This window comes from Clarias gariepinus, chromosome 27 (assembly GCF_024256425.1).
Source record: "Clarias gariepinus isolate MV-2021 ecotype Netherlands chromosome 27, CGAR_prim_01v2, whole genome shotgun sequence".
In the NCBI taxonomy this organism is placed as follows: domain Eukaryota; kingdom Metazoa; phylum Chordata; class Actinopteri; order Siluriformes; family Clariidae; genus Clarias; species Clarias gariepinus.
Genome location: NC_071126.1, coordinates 9,124,288 through 9,145,255, shown reverse-complemented (window position 1 = coordinate 9,145,255; position 20,968 = coordinate 9,124,288). Strand labels below are relative to the sequence as shown.

The window sequence follows — 20,968 nt, the reverse complement described above, 5'->3', positions numbered from 1 at the left end:
TAAGGATTAAACCGGGAATGTCCCCAACTGCACCTCCTTCTCTGTAGAGATTTCATAGCCGTTAACAATAAGAACTAGTCTATTGAAATAGTAAGAAGGCCAGTAAGGGCCAGATTTGGAGAAGCTGATGTTTGATTTAGTCAGAATTGTGGCCATTTCTAGAAGCACTGAGTGCCTATTCTTTCTTTTTCCCTTGTGATATTCTGAATGACTGGAATTGAATCAAGGGAATGGCTAGCCGTTCTGCTTCACTGCGCTTGATAGGAGAGTGAAAAAGGGTGAAAGGTCACGCTTCTGCCATTGTTACACCTACACATCGGTTCAACCACCGCACAGTTAACTCTCCCCATGTGAAATATGGTGTGCTGGAAATAGATGGAATAATAGTCGAGGCAGAGTGACTCTAATAAGCCATAAGCTACAGGCAATTTTCATGAGAAAATGCTTCAGAGAGGTTGAGTGTGGCATCATAATTTGATGTGTCATGCTGGATTCAGAGAAAATCAGAGGTGAATCAGGGACAAGCTGTTCTTCTTACTTGCTGCTGACAATTTGCCTGTGCTGCAAAAAGTTTATGATACCTGGTACTAAATATGATTATATAGATACCTTGAAATGAAATAAATGCATGAAAGATTACAATATTTGCCAGGCATAAAGATATTTGCTTAATTAAATCATTTGGAGTACTCAGCATATCACAAAAAAAACCCTCATTGGCAGCTGTTCTTGTTTTAACGCAATACTGGCCATGATCACACTTGGGACTAATTTAGCTTAGCCAGTATTCTCACCAGCATGATTGTGAAAGATGTAAGGAACCACTTTTAAAGTGAAAAAAAGACTTTATGTTTGCCATAATAAAACAATTATGTACTTGTTATAATGTGTAATTTAAAAAAAAAAGGGAAAATTGTAATTGCACCTAATTTAAAAATATAAGATGGCACATTGTAAAAGGAAAAAGGAAAAAACATTAAAAACCTGTTGGTTGAAAATGTAAAATATTGAAAAAATTTGTACAGATGCATTAAAATGTATTGAGAGACAATGACGATGCTGGCCAATCTTAAAAGTTAGTTTTTTATCTTATATTAAAGGCAATAAACCATGTGGTTGATCAATTGGAAAATTAGAAAATAAATCCATGACACCATATGAGTAAATTAATAAAGCAAATTTTAAAATACACACATACAACTAGCCTAGTGACTTGGTCACCCTGTTTTGTAATGCAGTATCATTTGGAATACTGGACTGCTATAATATTTTAGCTACTAAATCAATCATACATGTTATTTGCCTTATACCTGTTGATTTTGTTTTAAATGAGATATTCATCCTAATCTGCTTGACTATTAATATTTTTTTTTTTTTTTTTTTTATCTTCAGTGGGGTAACTGGTGGCTCAGTGGAGAGCTTCCCACTCAGGACCGATTCCCAGCCCATACCCAAATTAAGCCACTAGGTGCAAGGCATCCTTAGTGCTGGTCTCAAGCCTGGATAAAATGTGAGAGCTCTTTTTAATCTTGTTTTTTTACCTGGCATGCCTTATAATTAAGATTCTTTTTTTTTTTTTTTTTTTTTACAAAATTAAATTAAATAGTATGGCGACCTTACCAACAATGCCCACTTGTGATGTCAAAGTAGCACATACCTTCTTATAAAGATACTAAAAATGTAGCAGCAGGTTCACTAAAACATCGCAACTACAGGGATGGACAATGAAAATGAAACTTTGGCAAATTAAGTGTTGGAGGTCTAATGGCTAAATTTGACCAGCCTGGTGGCCATTTTTCATTGACTGCACATTCCATCAGTAAGAGCAGAGTGTGAAGGTTAAATTAGCAGAATAATAGCACAATTTTGCTTAAAATATTGCAACGCACACATTCTAGAGGACCATGTGCACCCAATGGTTCAAACATTGTATCCTGAAGGCAGTGCCGAGTATCAGGATGATAATGCATCAATACTAGTGACAGAGTAGTTTGATAATTATAAAAGTAAATTTGAACATCTCCCATGGCCTGCACAGTCACCAAATTTCAATATTATTGATCCACTTTGGGGTGTTTTGGAGGAGAATGTCAGGAAACGTTTTCCTCCACCACCATCACATTGTGACCTGGCCACTATTCTGCAAGAAAAAAGGCTCAAATTCCTCCAGAGCTCCAGAGGTCCTCTGACAGAGTGACCATCGGGTTCTTGGTCACCTCCCTGACTAAGGTGACCAAGAACCTGATGGTCACTCTGTCAGAGCTCCAGAGGTCCTCTGTGGAGAGAGGCCCTTCTCCCCCGATCGCTCAGTTTAGATGTGGCCAGGGGGATTTGAGGCCACTGTGCTAATTGGGACCTTCAAAGCGGCAGAAATGTTTCTGTAACCTTCCCCAGATTTGTGCCTCAAGACAATCCTGTCTCAGAGGTCTACAGACAATTTCTTCAACTTCATGCTTGGTTTGTGCTCTGACATGAATCTGACAACAACTGAATTTACCACAAGTGGACTCCAATTAAGCTGCAGAAACATCTCAAGGATGATCAGGGGAAACAGGATGCGCCTGAGCTCAATTTTGCAAACGCTGTAAATACTTGTGTACATGTGCTTTCTCAATTTTATTATTTTTTTATAAATTTGCAAAAATCTCAAGTAAACTTTTTTATGTTGTCATTATGGGGTGTTGTGTGTAGAATTCTGAGGGAAAAAAATTAATTTATTCCATTTTAGAATAAGGCTATGACATAACAAAATTACAAACTTTCCGGATGCATTGTATATACAGTATCGGTGCTATTTCTTTGCCCAAGTGACTCATTTTTATTATTATTTTTATTATTATTATTTTTGCTCAGTCATGTTTGGGTTGTTTGTTAAAATGAACTAAAACTCAGTTCATCATATTGCCTATTTTGAAAATTCTGAAAAAAAGTATATGTTTCTCTGTACTGCACACTCTGAGCTTTAAATTGTACAACATTTAATCACTTAATAAACCATTTCTCCCTCTTCATCTCTATAGTAACTAACCAAAAGAGCAAACATCCCCCTTCTTCCTTTTCCTCTTCCCAGGTGAAATTGCAGGGTAAAACCTGTAACCAGCACAACCATGGTCACCAGTCACACTGGTTTTAATAAAGAAAGCATATAAGAAGCCATTTTATTGACTGTATAGCGTTGTTAGATGGTGTATAAGGAATGGACTAGTGTAAAAGTATAAATTTTGTTTGTGAAGGTAGCAAAGTAAGAAAAAGTAACTCAAGTAAATTACTGTAGTCTAACAAGCATGCCTTCAGATTATTGAAGATGTGTACTAAACGTTAACAGCAATTTACTGTAAATGGTTAATTAAATACATATGGCAGGTAATTAAATATGCAAAATATTACTTAGGTTACTTGTGATGTGATTGAGTGTGACAGTTCACTCCAACTAACTTGAACTTAATAAATGACATTACCACATCTATAAAAGCTTTTGACACAAGTCAGTACTTGGCTCGCAGAACACATGCTGTACTCTAAGAACTGGTTTGAAAAGATGACAGCACTGTACCTATTCATAGTTCAACATGACTGAATACACAATCCCCAACCTCCTGAACCAGAGCTAAAAGTTAATGCATCTAGATGAGGTAAGAAAACACCAGGGAACACACATAGTTATCCAGACTTCTACCAATTCTTTTACCAATTCTTATTTCAGGAGTGGCAAAAGCCATTTCTAAAGTTACACCATCTCTGACAAACTGGCAGCACCTAGTCAGCCAAGGAGCTAAGCCTAAACAAGGGGCTACTGTGTTGTGTGGAATGTGAGGAAAGATTTTCATCTAGATAAGTACGATGAGGAGCATGGTTAGAAGCCCTCTCTGGTGTCCTCCTATATCCGTTGCCACTGAGCTCCTGCTTTTTTGCTTTGATAAGACACTAGAGAAAGCCTGGATGCTCAGCCTGACACAGATAAGGTGCAATTAAACTGATTGACTGCTAGGAGAAAATGAGATGAGATGTCCACATAAGCGCGCTTGTGATCACATTGCTTAAACCACTTTGATGCAATATTTCAATTAAATTACCATATATACCATAATTTACACTTGTTTTAAAATAAGTAATTGATTTCTTTATTTAATCTTCTCAGACTGACGCGACCTAACACCTAACACCACCTACCAAGAATGTAGCTTGTCTATTTTATTAGAATTAATCTGTCAAAAAAGTATCTATCTGTGTTAATCACAATGTTGACGTTTTCATGGTAATAAAAGATCTTTAAGATCAATTTAATTTTCTTTAGGGTTTAAAAAAAATCTTCCTATTTAGTTGTACAGGAATTCGATCAGGTATTATTATTATTATTATTATTATTATTATTATTATCAGTTTTAATTTTCAAATTTCCTTTGTATTTTTTTTAAACAGGTTTGACAAAGAAGAATTTCAAAACAATTAATTCTACATAATATGGCCAAAGGTTTTTGGACACCTGACTATTCATCCATATGTGCTTTTTACACATCCCATTAAAGATTTAATCCCATTTCACTGCTGTACTAGCCTCCACACAAAAGGTTATGAAAAATCATGGAAATTTAACACAGATAAAAACTCAAATGAATGAGAAGACGCATGCAAAGTCAGATTGACTGGTTTGCTTACCTGGACAAGATTAAGGACAAAGGGAGCTTGTGTTCTTTGGCCATTTTCCTAATTTCCTAAGTCTCTCTATATTATTTCATATACAGCACTGGTTCCTTTTAAAACTTAGGTATTAGGTAATGAATAAAACGTTGCTATGGGAACGCGGTTAATGATGGGGTGGGCGTAATAAGTTGTTAACATGTCAAAGCTAATTTCTGTATCATAACTTCCCAAAGTGTATAATTCCTCTATTACCATAGCAACATGCCATAATTTACAAATGTTCTTCATAAAAGAGTATCATGTTGTGCTTTTTAATCATTTATAGTTACATGTTATGGAACATCCACAAGAATAGTTTGTGTTATCACATTATATCAGTTATTACGTGTTTAAAAATACATATTATGTGTTTAAAAATATTTGTATTCAAATTTCTTGCTAGTTGATCTCAAGAACATTTTATTAGTACTTTATGCACTCTGCTTAAATGAGTATTTAATGCTGAAATGATTACAATACAATGATGATTACAAAAAACAGAGTGTTTTTTAGTGAAGATGGAGCTCATCCCTGACTCTACTTTTGAGGATAAAACTACTGTATGTTATGGCAGAGCCCTGTTGATTTTAATAAAAAGATTTGGGCATGTTTATGGATCCCGTTGTCATTTGTCATTTCTGATGCTCTGGCCATTGGAATTTTCATGCCCATGCGGTATTCAATCGGTGTTTAGCAGAAGGCTGATCTTTTATATTGATTTAGAAAGGTCTCACGCAGCACAGCTTATGCATGGCCAAAGTACTGAAATCATCCCGTAACAAATGATGTGGTTTTATGCATGTCTTCCTTTTGAAAGCTGTAATGGTGCTGGATCATTACTGATGCTTGTTCTGCATGGGTCTGGTTTCATGTCATATTTTCATAACGGCCTTTAACATGAAATGCACAGCAGCTTTGAAGAGAATGGGTAAAAGATGTCTTACCGTGCAGATAGCTCACTATTCAAGGTTAGAGGTTCCTCTGATAGTTTTGTTCTGCTTCCAGCCCGTATGGTTTAAGGATACGAACCATTTGTTGAGTAACAAATGTTAACAATTTATTATAACCATAACTATATTTGATCCAACAACACTAACACCACCTACCATGAATGTAGCTTGTTTATTTTATTTGAATTAATCTGTCAAAAAAGTATCTATCTGTGTTAATCACAATGTTGACTTTGTCATGGTTTACTAAAAGCTGTGTAGTTTGCAAATAAATTTGTGGAGGTAGTAAAAATTTCCTGGCAAATAAAGCAGAAAGGGACTGTGGGTTTCATCAACATGGTCCCATCTAGATACAATTTACATGGCTGTTTGTTTTACTTTTGAGCAAAGAGGTCTGGTGACCTTCAAAAATCCTAAAGCTTTTTTATCAGGAAAGCAGTGAAGTTAGTGTTTGTACAGATTTTAGTTTTTGAGGAACTCCATTTGAACCACACTTGATTAAAACTTCAGCTTACCTTAGGTGTCCTGGAGTATTTCCCAGTTCTAGCATCCTTGATATAAGCAATGTCCAGAAGGTCTGTCTCCTAACAGTGAAAAAATATACAATTTTAATGACATGTAGACAATTGGCCATTTCCTTGCCATGTGAATATAATTCTGAGAGACATTCAAGTCAAACACATTGTGCACAATGTCATTCTGCACAATCACATTTGATTGTGCAGAATAACAGAACACAGTTAAGAGAGTAAAAACTTTATTTTTCTATATAATCCCCTGCTACACTAATGCACTTATCCCAGAGTTTTCAAAGTAGAAAGTATGCCAGAACCAAGATTGGACTGCCTGCTTCATGTCGGAAAAGCTGGCCTCCCAGGAACTCCTTTAATGGCCCAAACATGTGGAAATGACTTGGGAGAGGTCAGGACTGTACAGAGGGTATGACAATAACTTCAAGCTGAGTTCCTGTAATGTGCAAGTGGTGTTTCTGATTAATTGTGTGTACAGTTCCCTCAAACAGATGAGTTTCTTCTGCAAGTTGGCCACAAGTTATCCAAGTATCAGGCATTCTACTTTCAGAATGTTAACGGGAATGGCTGCAGTGGGCTCCAAACCACCTCAGCAAGGATTGTCACCATTTAAATGTTTTACTGCGGATAAGAGTCTCTTCACCATACGGTGCTTGACGACGTCTGTAAATGTCAATCGGTTTTACGTCTTCATGCTTGAAAGCATAAGTAAATCTAAAATCAACAAAGCCCTGGTGGAGAGTCAAGAGAAGAGGATACGCTAATAAAACATAAGCATTATATTGCAATGGCAGGATGCAATGGCCGACAATTTACTTGGAGTTCCAGCCACACTAGACACAATAAAGCTACTTCTTAAATGCCACAGTGACTCCAAATTTTAGATAAGACCACTCTATACATTAAAGTCATCTAAAGCTTTATCGCTAATGGGAGGAAAGTCAGCAAGCGACAGTAGAAATACATTGAGGCCTTTTATAAGTATGTTGCTGGATTAACATTTACATTTATTCATTTGGCTGATGCTTTTAACCACAATGAATTTAAAGGGAGGCAGTATACAATTCCGGGATCTGGTCATTGAGGTCTGAACGGTAACAAAAGCTACAAACAGTCACAAACTGATCCATCAGCGTACCATAATTGAATCAAGTTCAAGTAGTGCAAGTTTAGTCTTTGTTTGTGTAATTTTGAAATGGAATCGCAACGCAATTCTCACACATTCTCCCAGGTTGTTTTTTTGACCAAATGTAAAAAAATAAAAAACTGTTAGCTTTTAGAAAACTTTTCTCATTTTTTACTTTTATCCTTTGTGAGATTTTCGAATAAATAATGGCCTAATGTAGTATATAAAGGTCAGAGAATGCAATTTATTAAAATGAGGTAATGTACTGAATCGATTTTGTTTTCTGTTAGGATACTTTTGTTCTGAATTGTGTTTCTATAACATACCCCTTTGTGACTACGCAATGGTGTCCTTAAAAGGCTAGGGCTGTCTCTTATATTGAACACAGTAAATTTTGCCTGTGAATAGTAAATACTACTTTGTTCGCAGAAATGTCAACCAAAGTAAACTTTGATTCCAAGGAACCAATACCTGGCAGATAGGTCTTATACAATCTGTGGTGGTTAGCAACCGAACAAGCCAAAAGAATGCATAGAGGAAATCTGCAGCACTGTGGGCTGTAATGCCAAGCTACTGTAGCTGTTACCCCCTGGTTCTTGGCAGAATTTGATGAAAGTGGGAACTACGAATATGAGTTGAAGATAAAGTTGTGTTGGAATGAGGAATAAGGTGACAAGAAGGAAGGAAATGGTAATGGATGCAGCTACAGTATAAAGGCAACCTTCTTCTAAGTACTTTCAGAAGATTCCTCTTGCTGTAATAGTGTACAGATTGTGAGTAGCCCACCAGGGATCACTTTAAGAAAGCCATCTTTCTCATTAGACAAATGTTGACATCCAGTTCTATATTTATATATGTCTGTGTTTTCTCAAAGCGTGAGTCCTGACACAACTGGAAATGTTCACACTGAGACAGTTAAATTATTTGCTAAGCTCCAGTCTTTGCATGGGATATGACTCCTGTTGTGAGTCTTTAAATATGAAATACACCCTGCACAGTGCAGGTTACCACGCATACCCTCAGTATACCATATTCATTCGCACCTAGGGGGATTTTAGCAAAGCTAAATCGCCTACTAGCAAGTTCCTGAGAGCAAACTAGAGAACAAGAGGAAACGCACACAGACAAGATTTAAAAAATGCACAAAAAATCCACACAAACAATAACACAAACTCAGAATGAAAGCAGAAACCCTGCAGCTGCTGCAAGCTGGCAATTATCTATATACTGTATATATACTGTACATACATACTGTATACACAGCTCTGGAGACCAAATAAGTAACCACTGAAAAATAATCAGTTTCTTATGTTGTTTTTTCTTACAGGTGCATGTATTGGTATGATGAAAAATTGTTCTTTTTTTTTTCATTTTTCCTGAACTGCTGATAATACTTCTCCTAAATTCAAAATATAACTATTGTAATTTAGAGTGTATATTTAAATGAAAATGATGACATCACAACACCATCAAAATAACCCAAGATCATCCAGTATTTGCAGAGCTTTAATACCTTAAATAAAACAAAATGCAAATGATTTGTGTTAATAGTAAATACCATTTAGAAATCAGTATTCGGTGGAATAATCCCAATTCGCATTTGCAATTCGAAGAAAATGTTTTCAATTATATATGACAAATATATGACTTTTTTTTTCTAAAACTTTTTTGAACAGATGAAATAATTATGCTCATTTTCAATCTAGCCATGCAAAAATGCATTTAAACGACTTCAAACAATGACACTTGACAAATGTCTCAGTCATCAGAGTGAATTGTATGAATAATCATAACCTCCACTGTTTAACAGAACATGAAATATACAAGCAATGATACACAGAACAGAAGAGATGGTTCAGTGCTTTCTTGTATGTGCATTCTCATGTCTGTGACTTTGCTGCACTGGTACCAACATATATTCATAAGAAGGTTAGACTGAAGAATGAGAAAAAAAAACATATTATGGCATGACAATAACAGTCTGTTGCTATAACTCAATCCATCATTTCCAGCATCATCGTAACAGCAATATTTACTTTTTAAAACAGTATTTCTGGTGTTGAAGTCACTTGTGTTAAATTGACGTTGACATACAATTAAGCTGGGTATTAACAAGCTCCTATAATCCAGTAATAGAAGCATAAAAGAGAAAGAGAGACAGAGAGAGAGAGATGCTCCCCTGACCACTACATGGAACTCTATCCTCTCTCTTATCACCATATGTTGCATATGCAAGTCTTCAATCTAGACCGCATAAAACAGTAGACACTGATCTACTTACACGAATCAGCCATAACATTACAATGCAAAACACCAGGGCATGACTTCACAAGACCTCTGAGGGTGTTGCGATTTGTGCTGCATTGGCTTCTCAGTGGGATCAGAAATAGATGGGATGGCTTTTGGCACCTGCATAGACTGGCAATGGATGCCATGATCCTGGCACTAGTTTAGTAGTTTATAAATGATGATACATTCTAATATGTCCATGTTATGGATGATCGGTGTACACTATAATGAAGGTCTAAAATTAGCTGTTTCAAATCTTTAATTTTATTCGTCACATACAGAGCCATACACATTGTTATGCAGTGAAATGCTTATACAACTGCCTGTGACCTGTGACTCTATTTCTAAGAAAGAAATAGAGTATTCAAATAAAGCAAAAAAACATGAAATAAGGGAAAATAATTAAAATATGGAAAACATTAGCTGTGAAATTTACAATATGTACAAGTAATAAAATAGAATGAAAACTGAATTGAAATAGTGTAATAAAATAGTGTAATAAAGTGGAATTGAAAGAGAAGTGTACCAGAGTGTTATGTGTATAGGTTATGCAGAATAAGTTACTCAGGTTGTGTGAAAAATAAACAATGTCCAGTCACAAGCAGAACAATGTGCAAAGTCCCAGAGGTGTAGGCCATGTGCAAATGTACATAAATGTGCAATGTGATAAGTAGTGTATGGAAGAAGGCAGGAAGAATGTTATTGTGTGAGAGAGAAAAAAAAAAAAACAGTGGTGTTCCGGTTGATGTGGTGTTCCTCACATTTGTGACACTTTAATGCCCAAATCAATCAGTGCTATTTGCATATAAAGGAATGCATCTCTGTTAAATGACTGAGCATGATTACAATGAAAGCATAAATTGGAATAGAACATGCAAATAAATAGTGGCTTTTTTGGATGGTGTCGCTCACATATGGAAAATGTATTCTTAATTCTTGATAGTGTTTAAAAACTACATAAGGTAGAATAGATTTAAGCTGTTTATTTGAAAACATGTAAAGTGCATTCTCTCCTCAAATCAATTTAACACTCCCCTGTTTGCAGTGTGAGATGCTTTGAGTCAAAGGTTAGCATTTCCAGCTCCAATATGAAAGCCGCTCTTTGAAGTGTGTGTATAAAGAGAAGCCACGCTGTGTGAAGCGAAAGCTGCGAAGCCTCAGGAAAGAGCAGCACAGTGAGGCCTGTACCCCTCAGGCAGTAATCACTTACTGTGTAGATCACATGCTCCCGCTCATTATCGTAGACATGTTCTGCATTTAAAGCAACAACCTTGTTACTGCTGGTTTTGCATTCCTAATCATTAACCCTGAATTGTACTATAGATCAGACTCTCACAATAAAACCAACTAAAAAATATTTTTTTTGCTTTATGTGTGAGCAAAAAATTTTACTGCAGTGGCTCTGACCTCTCGTGTTGTTTTACATTCACTTTCAGATGTGTATGAAGTTCCTGTATCCGTGTCACTACATCATTAGTGAAACGTCAACTGCATGTAATCTGGGGCAAAATGTAGCACACTTAAAGACAGATGTGCAGCTGCATTCTTTAGTTTTTTAGAGCTGCAATACAGTTTCTACATGCTGTGTTTCTTTCAAATACTAAACACAGTGTTGGGAAAGGGCCTTGGTTACAGGGCTGTGGGAGGAATATGTTTAACCCGGTCAGCATGGCTAGTCCATTTTTATCAGCCACCATGGATCATCTTCATGTCTTCAAAGCTATTTATACAGAAAATGAATAACCTGTTTCATTCAATGACTCTCAATTCCATTTAATCACTCTCTACCCAGTGTAATAAAGAACACTTGTAGTGGACAATACTACTCCTTGTTAGAAGAGATAAACTGTATTCATGTAGCTGGTCTCCCTTGTGTCTGGCCCAAAATTGAAATGCAAGCATTGATTGCTCCAGCTGTGCTACAACTTAATGCAAATCAATTAAGATTCATTAGCACCACTATCTATCATCACCTGCCATCACAGATACTATCAGTAGCGAGATTGAGCCAGCATCGGCAAGAGCAGTAGTCACCATTACAGTAGTAGTAAAATGGTCATTAACTGCTTTATCAATGTCAGCCAATGTCTATTTAAAGCACCATTCTCATTACAGATGGATGGAATACATGCACATGGCCTTAAGGACAAACACCATACTCACTGCCATCCATCACTGTAGTGACTGGCCAATAGTAATGTATGCTAACACATTTGGTAAATTTAACTCTGCTGCTGGGACGATACATGTTAAACATCTTAAACACATGATGTTATTCAAAACACAATGTTTAAGCAGTTTAAATATTGAAGGAAGCATTTAAACCTTTGGAATTAAGTATGGTACTGTAGTTAATTGACTGGGCAGAATTACTAAAACTACATTAATAATTTTCATAGTATACCGTACCCCAAGTATATAGTGGTAAAAAACAACATTGGGTCAATTATGAATTATGTGATCAGGGTAAGGCTATCCACAACATACCGGTTAAAACATTATTATTTTTTTAGGAATTTGTTTATAATTGAAGCTGAAATTCATGTAAAACAACAACATGAGAGGAATAAACATAACTAAAGTCCATGAAGTTAATGAAGCACGAAGAGTATAAAAAAATGACAGTATAGAATGACCGTCATGGAGCTCACTGAGAAAAATGGTCATGGCATGGTGACATAGTAGTTCGCACTGTGCCCTCGCACCTCCTTGGTTGAGGGTTCGATTCCCGTCTCAGGTCTGTGTGTGGAGAGTTCATATGTTCTGTCTGCGTTTGGTGGGTTTTCCTCTCTGTACTCTGGTTTCTTCACACAGTCCAAACACATGAAGATTATACTAATTGGCGTTCCCAAACTGCCTGTAGTGTGTGTGCGCTGTGAGGGATTGTCACCCTGTCCAGTGACATAAATCAAATCACATCACTACCTGGATAGCCCTATATTAATATAAATAAAAACTTACAACACAGTTTTATGCTGTTTTTCTCCCCCCTCATTTTTGAGGTCTTTTGCAGCACCAGCAGTCCAGTGAAACCTCAGATTACGAGTAACACATTTTGCGAGTGTTCCGCAAGACAAGCAAAGTTTTTTAATAAATTTTGACTTGAAAAATGAGCAAGTCTTGGTTTACGAGCACCAAATATCATGTATCACGCATGCACTTCTTGCTTTGACGCCAAGCATCACGAGATCATAACTGAGCAAACGGTTTTTCTCTCTCTTGCACTGGGAAATTGTGGGTAATAGTCTTCCCTGCTGGGTCTTAGTGCTCGTCTCTCACTAGTATAATCAACATCCGTGCATGCATGTACTAATTTGTTTTATTTTTACTTATATTTTGTGTTAATTTTTTTGGGGGGGCTGTGGAACGAATAATTTAAGTTTACATTATTACTTAGAGGAAAATTTAATTTAGTTTCTGAGTGTTTTGTAATACGAGCCCACTTCCGGAAAGAATTATGCTCATAATCCAAGGTTCCACTGTATTGCCATTCAGTACTGCCATTTCCACGCTTTAAAAATCATTGTATGTCCATGTGGTCAAATATTAAATGTTCAACGTACTGACACAAGAGACAATCTGATTGGTCATAAGTTCAAGTTCAAGTAGGCTTTAATTGTCATTTCAACCGTAAACAGTTTAGTACACAGTGAAACGAAACAACTTTCCTTTCAGAACCAAGGTGCTTCATATAACATAAATTAACAACATAATTTAACAAAAACTAACTAGCTAATGAAGAGACCTATTTAGCTGTCTAGCTGAGACAGGACAGATTGACATTTTAAGGTAACAAAAAAACTAAGTCCTTTAACAGAAAAAAACCAAGTCCTATACAAAAGAGACAACATAAAGTGCATGTGCAAACAAGAGCGATAAAGTGACAACGCGACAACATGACATGATAGTAGGTAGTGAGTTGAGGTAGTAAGAGTAGAAACAGTAGGCAATAAACGTTGCTTATAAGTAGCAGCAAAATAAAAAGACATACATGTATTAGACATATTAGACTGTCATATCAACTATATGAATAACCCAAGTTATGGAGGGGCAGTTTTAGGATTAACTTTAGAAAATTGTAAAGCTGCATTAACATTAGTCATTAGGTGGACATTGGGAAGATAAATGGTAGTCGGAGGTGGATACACAATATTTGAGAAATTTAGGAGGTGAGAAAATGCCCTGATCTACTCAATATTTTTAGCGATTGTATCCATTAGACTGCTTTTTTAAAGCAACTTTTAACTTGATTAACTACTGTACACTACATTTCCAAAGCAGTTTACCTAACTCTGGCGAGACAGTCTAATTCTGCATCATCTTCAGCGGTTGATTACATATCAAAAACTCACTGTCTCACTCACACTCATTCAGTATTTCCTTGATCTCCTATATAGCGAACACTGGGCATGAGGCAAGAATACACCCTGGATGGGATGCCAGATCTAACTAAATTACATGCAGTTTAATGCAAAAATTGCTCTTTACTTATTGCCTTCTTTATGCCAGCACAGCCAGCAAATTGACAAGAAACAACTTCTGTTCTAAAAGACCCCAAGTGTTCCAGGCTTTCACAGAAGTTTGTTTCTTGCATTTTCTTTTAAGTGTCTCCGATGCAGCACAAACCAGACTTTACAGGAACCCTGACTCCCTTGTTACATAACAGAAGTAGCTAATGTAGCTGACGAGTGTTTTGGAGTTCTTTTCTGTATAAGGATGGCTTTGGACCAAGAGAGAGAAACCAGATGTTTTCATGTATCTAAGTCTATATTAGTCCTGAAAGGTATGACATATGACCCTGATCCTCACCCTCCAGTGTTCCAAAATAAACCTTGTCAAACAGGGTATCACGCACACTGAGCCTCTCCCCATAACATGTTTTGAGAGAGAGAGCAAGCGAGGGGGGGCGGGCGGGGGGTTGACTTTATTGTCATACTCCCTTTTCTCACAAATCATAAGGAAAAATGCCAAAAAAAGACACTTACATTCACATTATGAACAAGATGGAAGAAAACGAATGTCAGGCTTTGGACTTGTATTTACAATTAATGTAAATGTTTATGCTCTAACAAACTGTACACACAACCAGGAATGGCTCATTCTCTTTGGGTGAAGTGACGCCTTCCATCTGTTTTATCAGTAGATTAATGGGTTTATCAAGAAAAGCAAGGACACTGATACTGATGACATGGGGAACTTCATGAACACTAATGAAGGCATCCACTCAGATTTCCTTTGCTACAATTACCATGTCTCAAGCCAAAAGGCAAACATGATATGGTTGCTTACAAGAGCAACAGGTATGTGTAAATACAGCAATTCTGAAGATTGCACTTGCATTCTGAGTATTCTTGTTAAATTATTTGCATGTTTGGATAATCAGAGCAATAAATAAACACATATCCTGTAACTGCACGTGTCGATATCCTCTCTACTGCAGTCGCACTGTGAAAGATCAGTCATGTCATGGGTGCAGTTCAATAGCACCCTTAAACCTGTGTGATTCTATCATTTGTGGAGTTGCTGTGACAGATAAGAGTTTAGTGTCAATGGCTTCATGGCTTCATGCAGGCAAGAGCAACAGATGGGAAGAAAGCTTCAGTCCTGATAATGACTATCAGCTCTGCCCACACGATACTATGCCATAGACAATAAGATAAGCAAGCCTGAACCACGTCCTTTATGATTGGCTCACAGGCCTGTGATGCAGACGACTGATGGTACAATACAACTGAAGTACAAGACCATCAGTCAAAGAGCTCATGGACCAGTTCTCATGATACCTATCCCAATAACAGATACCTACATAATAACCCTGGACATTTTTCAACTAACAATCAGCTTAGCACTAATATGAAGCCTTGAAACCATCAATCCATGACAAAAATTCTCAAGAGGCAAGAAGCTTCTAGAAGTGGTCTTCACTCTCTTGGAAAGCATGTCCTTGTCAGTCACTTGCTCTGCACAGCTTTTCCTTGGAGACGGGTACTTCATTTTGTAGACCAATCTTCTAGTTTAAACACGATGCCTAGGAGAGACATGTCTTTTTATTCCCTAGGCAACAGAGATTCGTAATCATTCCCTTGAAGTTAGTGCAACTCTGAGTCATATACATAATATGGATGCATACTTCATTCATCTGGCCCATATACACGCAAATTGATGCATGATTTATGTAGTTTAAACCTTAAAGCACAATCATGACTATGTGCAACAGGCTTTACATTTATGGTATTTAGCATCCAAAGCCACTTACAGACATTAAACTAGACCAAAGTAGATGATAAGAGCCTCAGGTTGATAATCCACAGAAAATATTGATTGTGTTGGCTGAGGAGAACAGAAAAATTAAACCACACTCCAATAGATCTTTCTAAGAATTTTTACAAAATAAGTCAGTGAGTGGCTATAAAGGAGGAAAAAGCAATCTAAGCTCGAAAGCATCATAAATCCAGCAACTACATATCAAAAATGGTTTAACAAAAGGGTGCAAAATTCCAACTGTGTTTTTAGATAAAAGATGTTTCATCAAAGAAACTGTCCAGGTATCAGCTTTAATTATATTTTTATCCAAGGGTCTCTGGAAACTAGGACAACAGCAAGAACCTAGAAAGCAATTTCACAGACTGTTCAGTCCACTGCTAGAGTGGAAATCAAATCTAAGTCATGTGTATGAAATCTGTTTGTGTATGAAAACAGATGCCTGATTCACATTTACAGATAAAAAAAAAACCCTGTAAATGTAGTAAGTAAATGTCCCTGATGCACCAGAACAAAACTTTTGTGACAGAGCTAAGATTGGGCGATATGACAGATAAATTATCACAATATATATATTAAAACATGTTTGATTAAACCATTTTTTATACAAGGACGGAGAGGTTCTCACCTTAAATAAAAATGTATAAGAATCTAAGCTTGAATTACATTAAATAAAAAAGCAAGTAAAATCAATAAGTAAATTGACCTAACATCAATGAGCTACAATAAATGCTATTAATATAAACTCAGTAAATACAACAGTATAAGTAACTGTACAATTAGTTTGTTGCAAAAACTGTCATATTTTATTTTTTTAACAATATATTCATTTTTAATATCCTTGGGTCCTGCATCCACCATCATGTCTTTCAGTCACTTCCCCAGCTCGCAAAGAATCTTGAGATATGTTGGCCCATAAATTACAGACCATTACAACCTTTATTTTCAGGGGAAACAGGCCACATTTGATGAAGCCTTTAAAATGTGACAGCCTAATTTTCGACGGTTTGACATAATTGGCCTTCAAATGCATGATTCAAAAGATGCAGCCCCCCCAAGTGGAGCACACCAGTGGTCTCCTAATGCTATGTATTTAAAGCATTATTGACGAAATGTCTATCACAGCATATATCGTTATCGTTTTATTGTCCAGGCCTAGACAGAGCACTGCAGTGTATAAGATTAAAGAGAGCACTCAACATAACTTGAAAAACAGACGGTCCATACAATAACGTAGCTATAGCAGTTAATCACGTACAGTGTAATCACTCATTGGCTGGATCTTAAATGGTAAAATTTTTCATTTTTTGCAGGTGACCTTTCTTCGATTGTGCTGGTTGTCTTTACTGAGATGTGTAAATCCAGTAAGTGATGATCCCAGAAATTGTCACAAAAGAAGGTGGCATGATGCCATAAATCCTTTTTTCAAATTAAACAAAGTCAACTAACATTACCTTCTTCACTGTCCTGATCTATCAGCAACCTATTTGTACTTCCTGTTCTCACTCTCTCTCTCTCTCTCTCTCTCTCTCGAGGAACAGTGGCACAGGGGAGCCGGTATTTTAAGTATGGCAGACTCCTGTGTCTCTGCCTTGTCTCAAAGCACTTGAGCGGCGTTTAAATTTGATACTGTTTTATCATTTTACCAAAATTGAATTGGCTGCAGACAGGAAAAAAGACAAGTGACCTACATCATTGACATACTTAATAATGAAGTCAGAAATGGAGCTGAACAGAAGGACATGCAGGGGATACAGAAATGGACAAACCACACTGCTTACATAAAGTGCTATCACTATATTCATAAGCACTGAATAAACAGAGAGAAAAAATTTAACTACTAACCTCTTCCCATGTTTAAAAGAATAAAAAATATGCACACAGAGCTAGCCATTTAGTGTTTTATTAGGGGCAACAAATCCAGTTCTGCTACACTGGCTAGATCCAATTTAATAGGGTGCTTGTGGATCTTGTACAGTAATGCTTTACTGAGCTGGGGGGGTATTATTTGCTACTCTACTGTGTAGATGACTTCACAGATACCTCCATGGATCCGACTTGTGCTCACTCTCACATTGCCTATACTGCTTTATCTTGTACAGTATACAGGGTCACGGAAGGCCTGGAGCCTATCCCAGGAGATACTGTATACTGTACAGGGCATACTGTAAGTGGGTAAACCCTAGACATGATGCCAATCCATCTCAGGGCACAAACACAAAATGAACCTATTGTGCATAACTCACTTTTTTTACAGTCACATAGGTCTCTACTGTGCGTAAAAAAAACATGCCGTTTCTTCTCTTCATTCGCTTGTTCTTGGTAGTCTAAGATTTAAATTCCTGCTCTTTTGATTGGTCTTTTAAATGTAATGTTCATCATGTTTCTGAGAAAAATAGGTGGCAATAACCTCTAAATCAGTGCTCAGCTCCACCGAGGAGTCGCCATTTTATGTTTTTTCTAAGAAAAGCAGCAGTGGTTATCATTTATTTATAGTGGAAATGTTCTGACAGCTCTCCTGAAACTTGTATGGGGGTTGTGTTACTGTAAACCTCACATCTGACCGTTTTCTCAATAAGGGACAATTCTGAGACTGTTTTGCAAAAAAATACAAAAGTTAAGGTATGAATAGTAAAGCTGTGAGTTATTGTTTGTTAAGCTTGTATTGCATGCTAAAGGTGGAAAAATGACAAAATATGGGTAACTTAGTTGCTAAACTTGAACGATTAACCTTTGTTTTAATCTGTTTTCTTAACACTGAAGATGCCATTGGTGAAAAAAAATCCCTAAATATACACTACCGTTCAAAAGGTTGGGGTCACTTGCAAATTTCTTTGTTTTTGTTTAGATCACTCGCTATTTTTCACTTTTCTGGTTTCTGCATTCTGATTAGCTACGAAATGTCACATCAGCAAAGGGGACGTTCAACAGTGGTGCATTTAAAACTACGGCCACTGAAATGGTAAATCAGTTTTAAAAATGAATTAAAGACAAGTAACTCAAGCATGCCAGAATGCACCTAAGTTGTTTTACAGCATATTTTGGAGACCTTTAAAACTTACAGTATGTTAACCTATTTATAAAGTAGTATAACTGGTGAGCATTAAATATACGTACCAGTAGCATGAAATCACACTTTTTTTTTTTTTTCTTTACTGGTATGATTTTGTTATTGCATATCCACATCGATCCCACCGCACGGCACCTAAGCTGACAGCACTGCCAACCACCGCAGAGATCATAATCACCTTGGCAGCATAGACGATGCTGTGCAACATGAAAGAGTCTGTGCATGCTGCCTAAATGATAACTTAACACTATAAGAGCACAAGCAAGTTGTACACTATTATGCTGAATAGAAGAGAAGACCCATGCACACAGTGACAGCAACCTCCTGCTGTTACTTGCAGCTGTTGTATTACACAGGTTCCCAAAGTGGAAGAACCCTCTTTGATTATGAAATGAACTAAATGACCTCATATTCTTTAATAATAAGCGATAAATAAAAAAAATCATGCAGGGCTGAATAAAATTTTAATTACTTTTACCCCTTAATAAATTGCCACCATTTGACATGTATTAGTTTTCAGAAAGAACCTATGATTTTGAATTAACATTTATGTTTTCACATTAAAAAGCCAGAAACCTAACACTATCCACAAGAGCACAGAAATGTATTTCCTTTCCTGTAAATTTAGTTCATGATCCATCAATAGTACTGGAAATGAAAGAAGTCTACTAAATCTGTTTTTTTCTGCTGCTTTCATTATGTAAAAAGTCCTCACCAGTAGCTGTAACTGTCGAGGGGCAATATTAAGGACATGTAGCGAACACAAACAAGGCATGTTTTTTCCCCTGTGGTGCTCCTTCACAATTAAACTTTTTTTCTGAAAGAGGTATTGATCCTCCTTCCGTCTGCTATGATCGTTCTAAGAGAGCCAGCGTTCTGCATGCTTTGTTCATAATTATCGCTGCTACTGAAGGAGCTAATGTTTCTCTCCCAACGCCGCCAGTCTGTGATCACCATGTAATAACAAGGTCACCTTCCATGCTTGCTCTACTGAGAAAATTATACAACCACTTTTTTTTAATTAACACCTCATGAGGACAAAGAGATGCACCTAATATTTACTGTTTTGAGTTAAGCAGCATGTTGTGCTGATCTTTCCATACATTTCACATCCAGCGTACTATGAATGGGCATATTCGTGTGTTGGCAATGGTTAATCACGAGTCAGTGGCACTCTGTTTTACTAGTAAAAGAAAAAAATGTTCTGCTTGCAAAGAACACTTAGAGTATGTTACCCAACATTACCTTTTATACCAGCTGTGTACTGACATGATTTTTCTGCACTCAAACACGCTAACTGTATTAGTTAGACTATTTGTTTCATTTGGGCAAATAATCTTAATTTAATCACACACAGTGGTAAAGCATGTGTGTATGATAATCTGCTAATCCGACTTCAATGCAAACGAGTACATATGAACTGATCAACCATAACATTAAAACCACCTGCCTAATACTGTAAGTGGCCCTTGTGTGCAAAAAGATCTGCTGTGACTTATTGAGACATGGATTCCACTAGACCTCTGAATGTTTGCTGTGGTATCTGGCACCAATATTTTTTAGAAGAAGTTGCAAGATGAGGCGTCCATAAATCTGACTTGTTGTCCAACACATCCACAGATGTTTACCCAGATTAAAATTTGATTAATTTAAAGGTCAACTCAACACCTTGGACTCTTTGTCTTGTTCGTCTAAACAATCCCAAATAGTTTTTGCATTGTGCATTGCGCATGAAACTGTTGAAAACAGCCACTGCCATTTGGGAATACTGAAGGGGTGTGTTTGGTCTTCCTAATGTTTAGAGAGGTGATTTGTGTCAAAGTAACATCCGCATAAACACCAGAACCCAAGGTTTCCCAGCAAAACGATAACCAGAGCATCACACTATCTCTGCTGGCTTGCCTTCTTCCCCCAATGCATCCCAGGGGCACCTCTTCCCCAGTGGAAGTGGTGCACACACACTTGGCTGTCCACATTATAGAAAGCATTATTCAATAGGCCAGACCACCTTCCTCTATTAAGCCATGGTCTAGTTCTGTTGCTCACATTCCCATTGTAAGAG

The 20,968-nt window shown here is 36.9% G+C and overlaps 1 protein-coding gene across 5 annotated transcripts in view; it reads right to left on the bottom strand.

Moving 5' to 3' along the window:
* The window catches only part of LOC128514699 (1-phosphatidylinositol 4,5-bisphosphate phosphodiesterase beta-1), a 106,122-nt gene that overhangs the window by 64,313 nt on the left and 20,841 nt on the right, over positions 1 to 20,968 (bottom strand). For all 5 annotated transcript variants that reach the window (XM_053488515.1, XM_053488516.1, XM_053488517.1 and 2 more), the window contains exon 3: positions 6,146 to 6,214. In XM_053488515.1, coding sequence (XP_053344490.1) covers positions 6,146 to 6,214 — 69 coding nt within the window. The remainder of the gene's footprint in view (positions 1 to 6,145; positions 6,215 to 20,968) is intronic.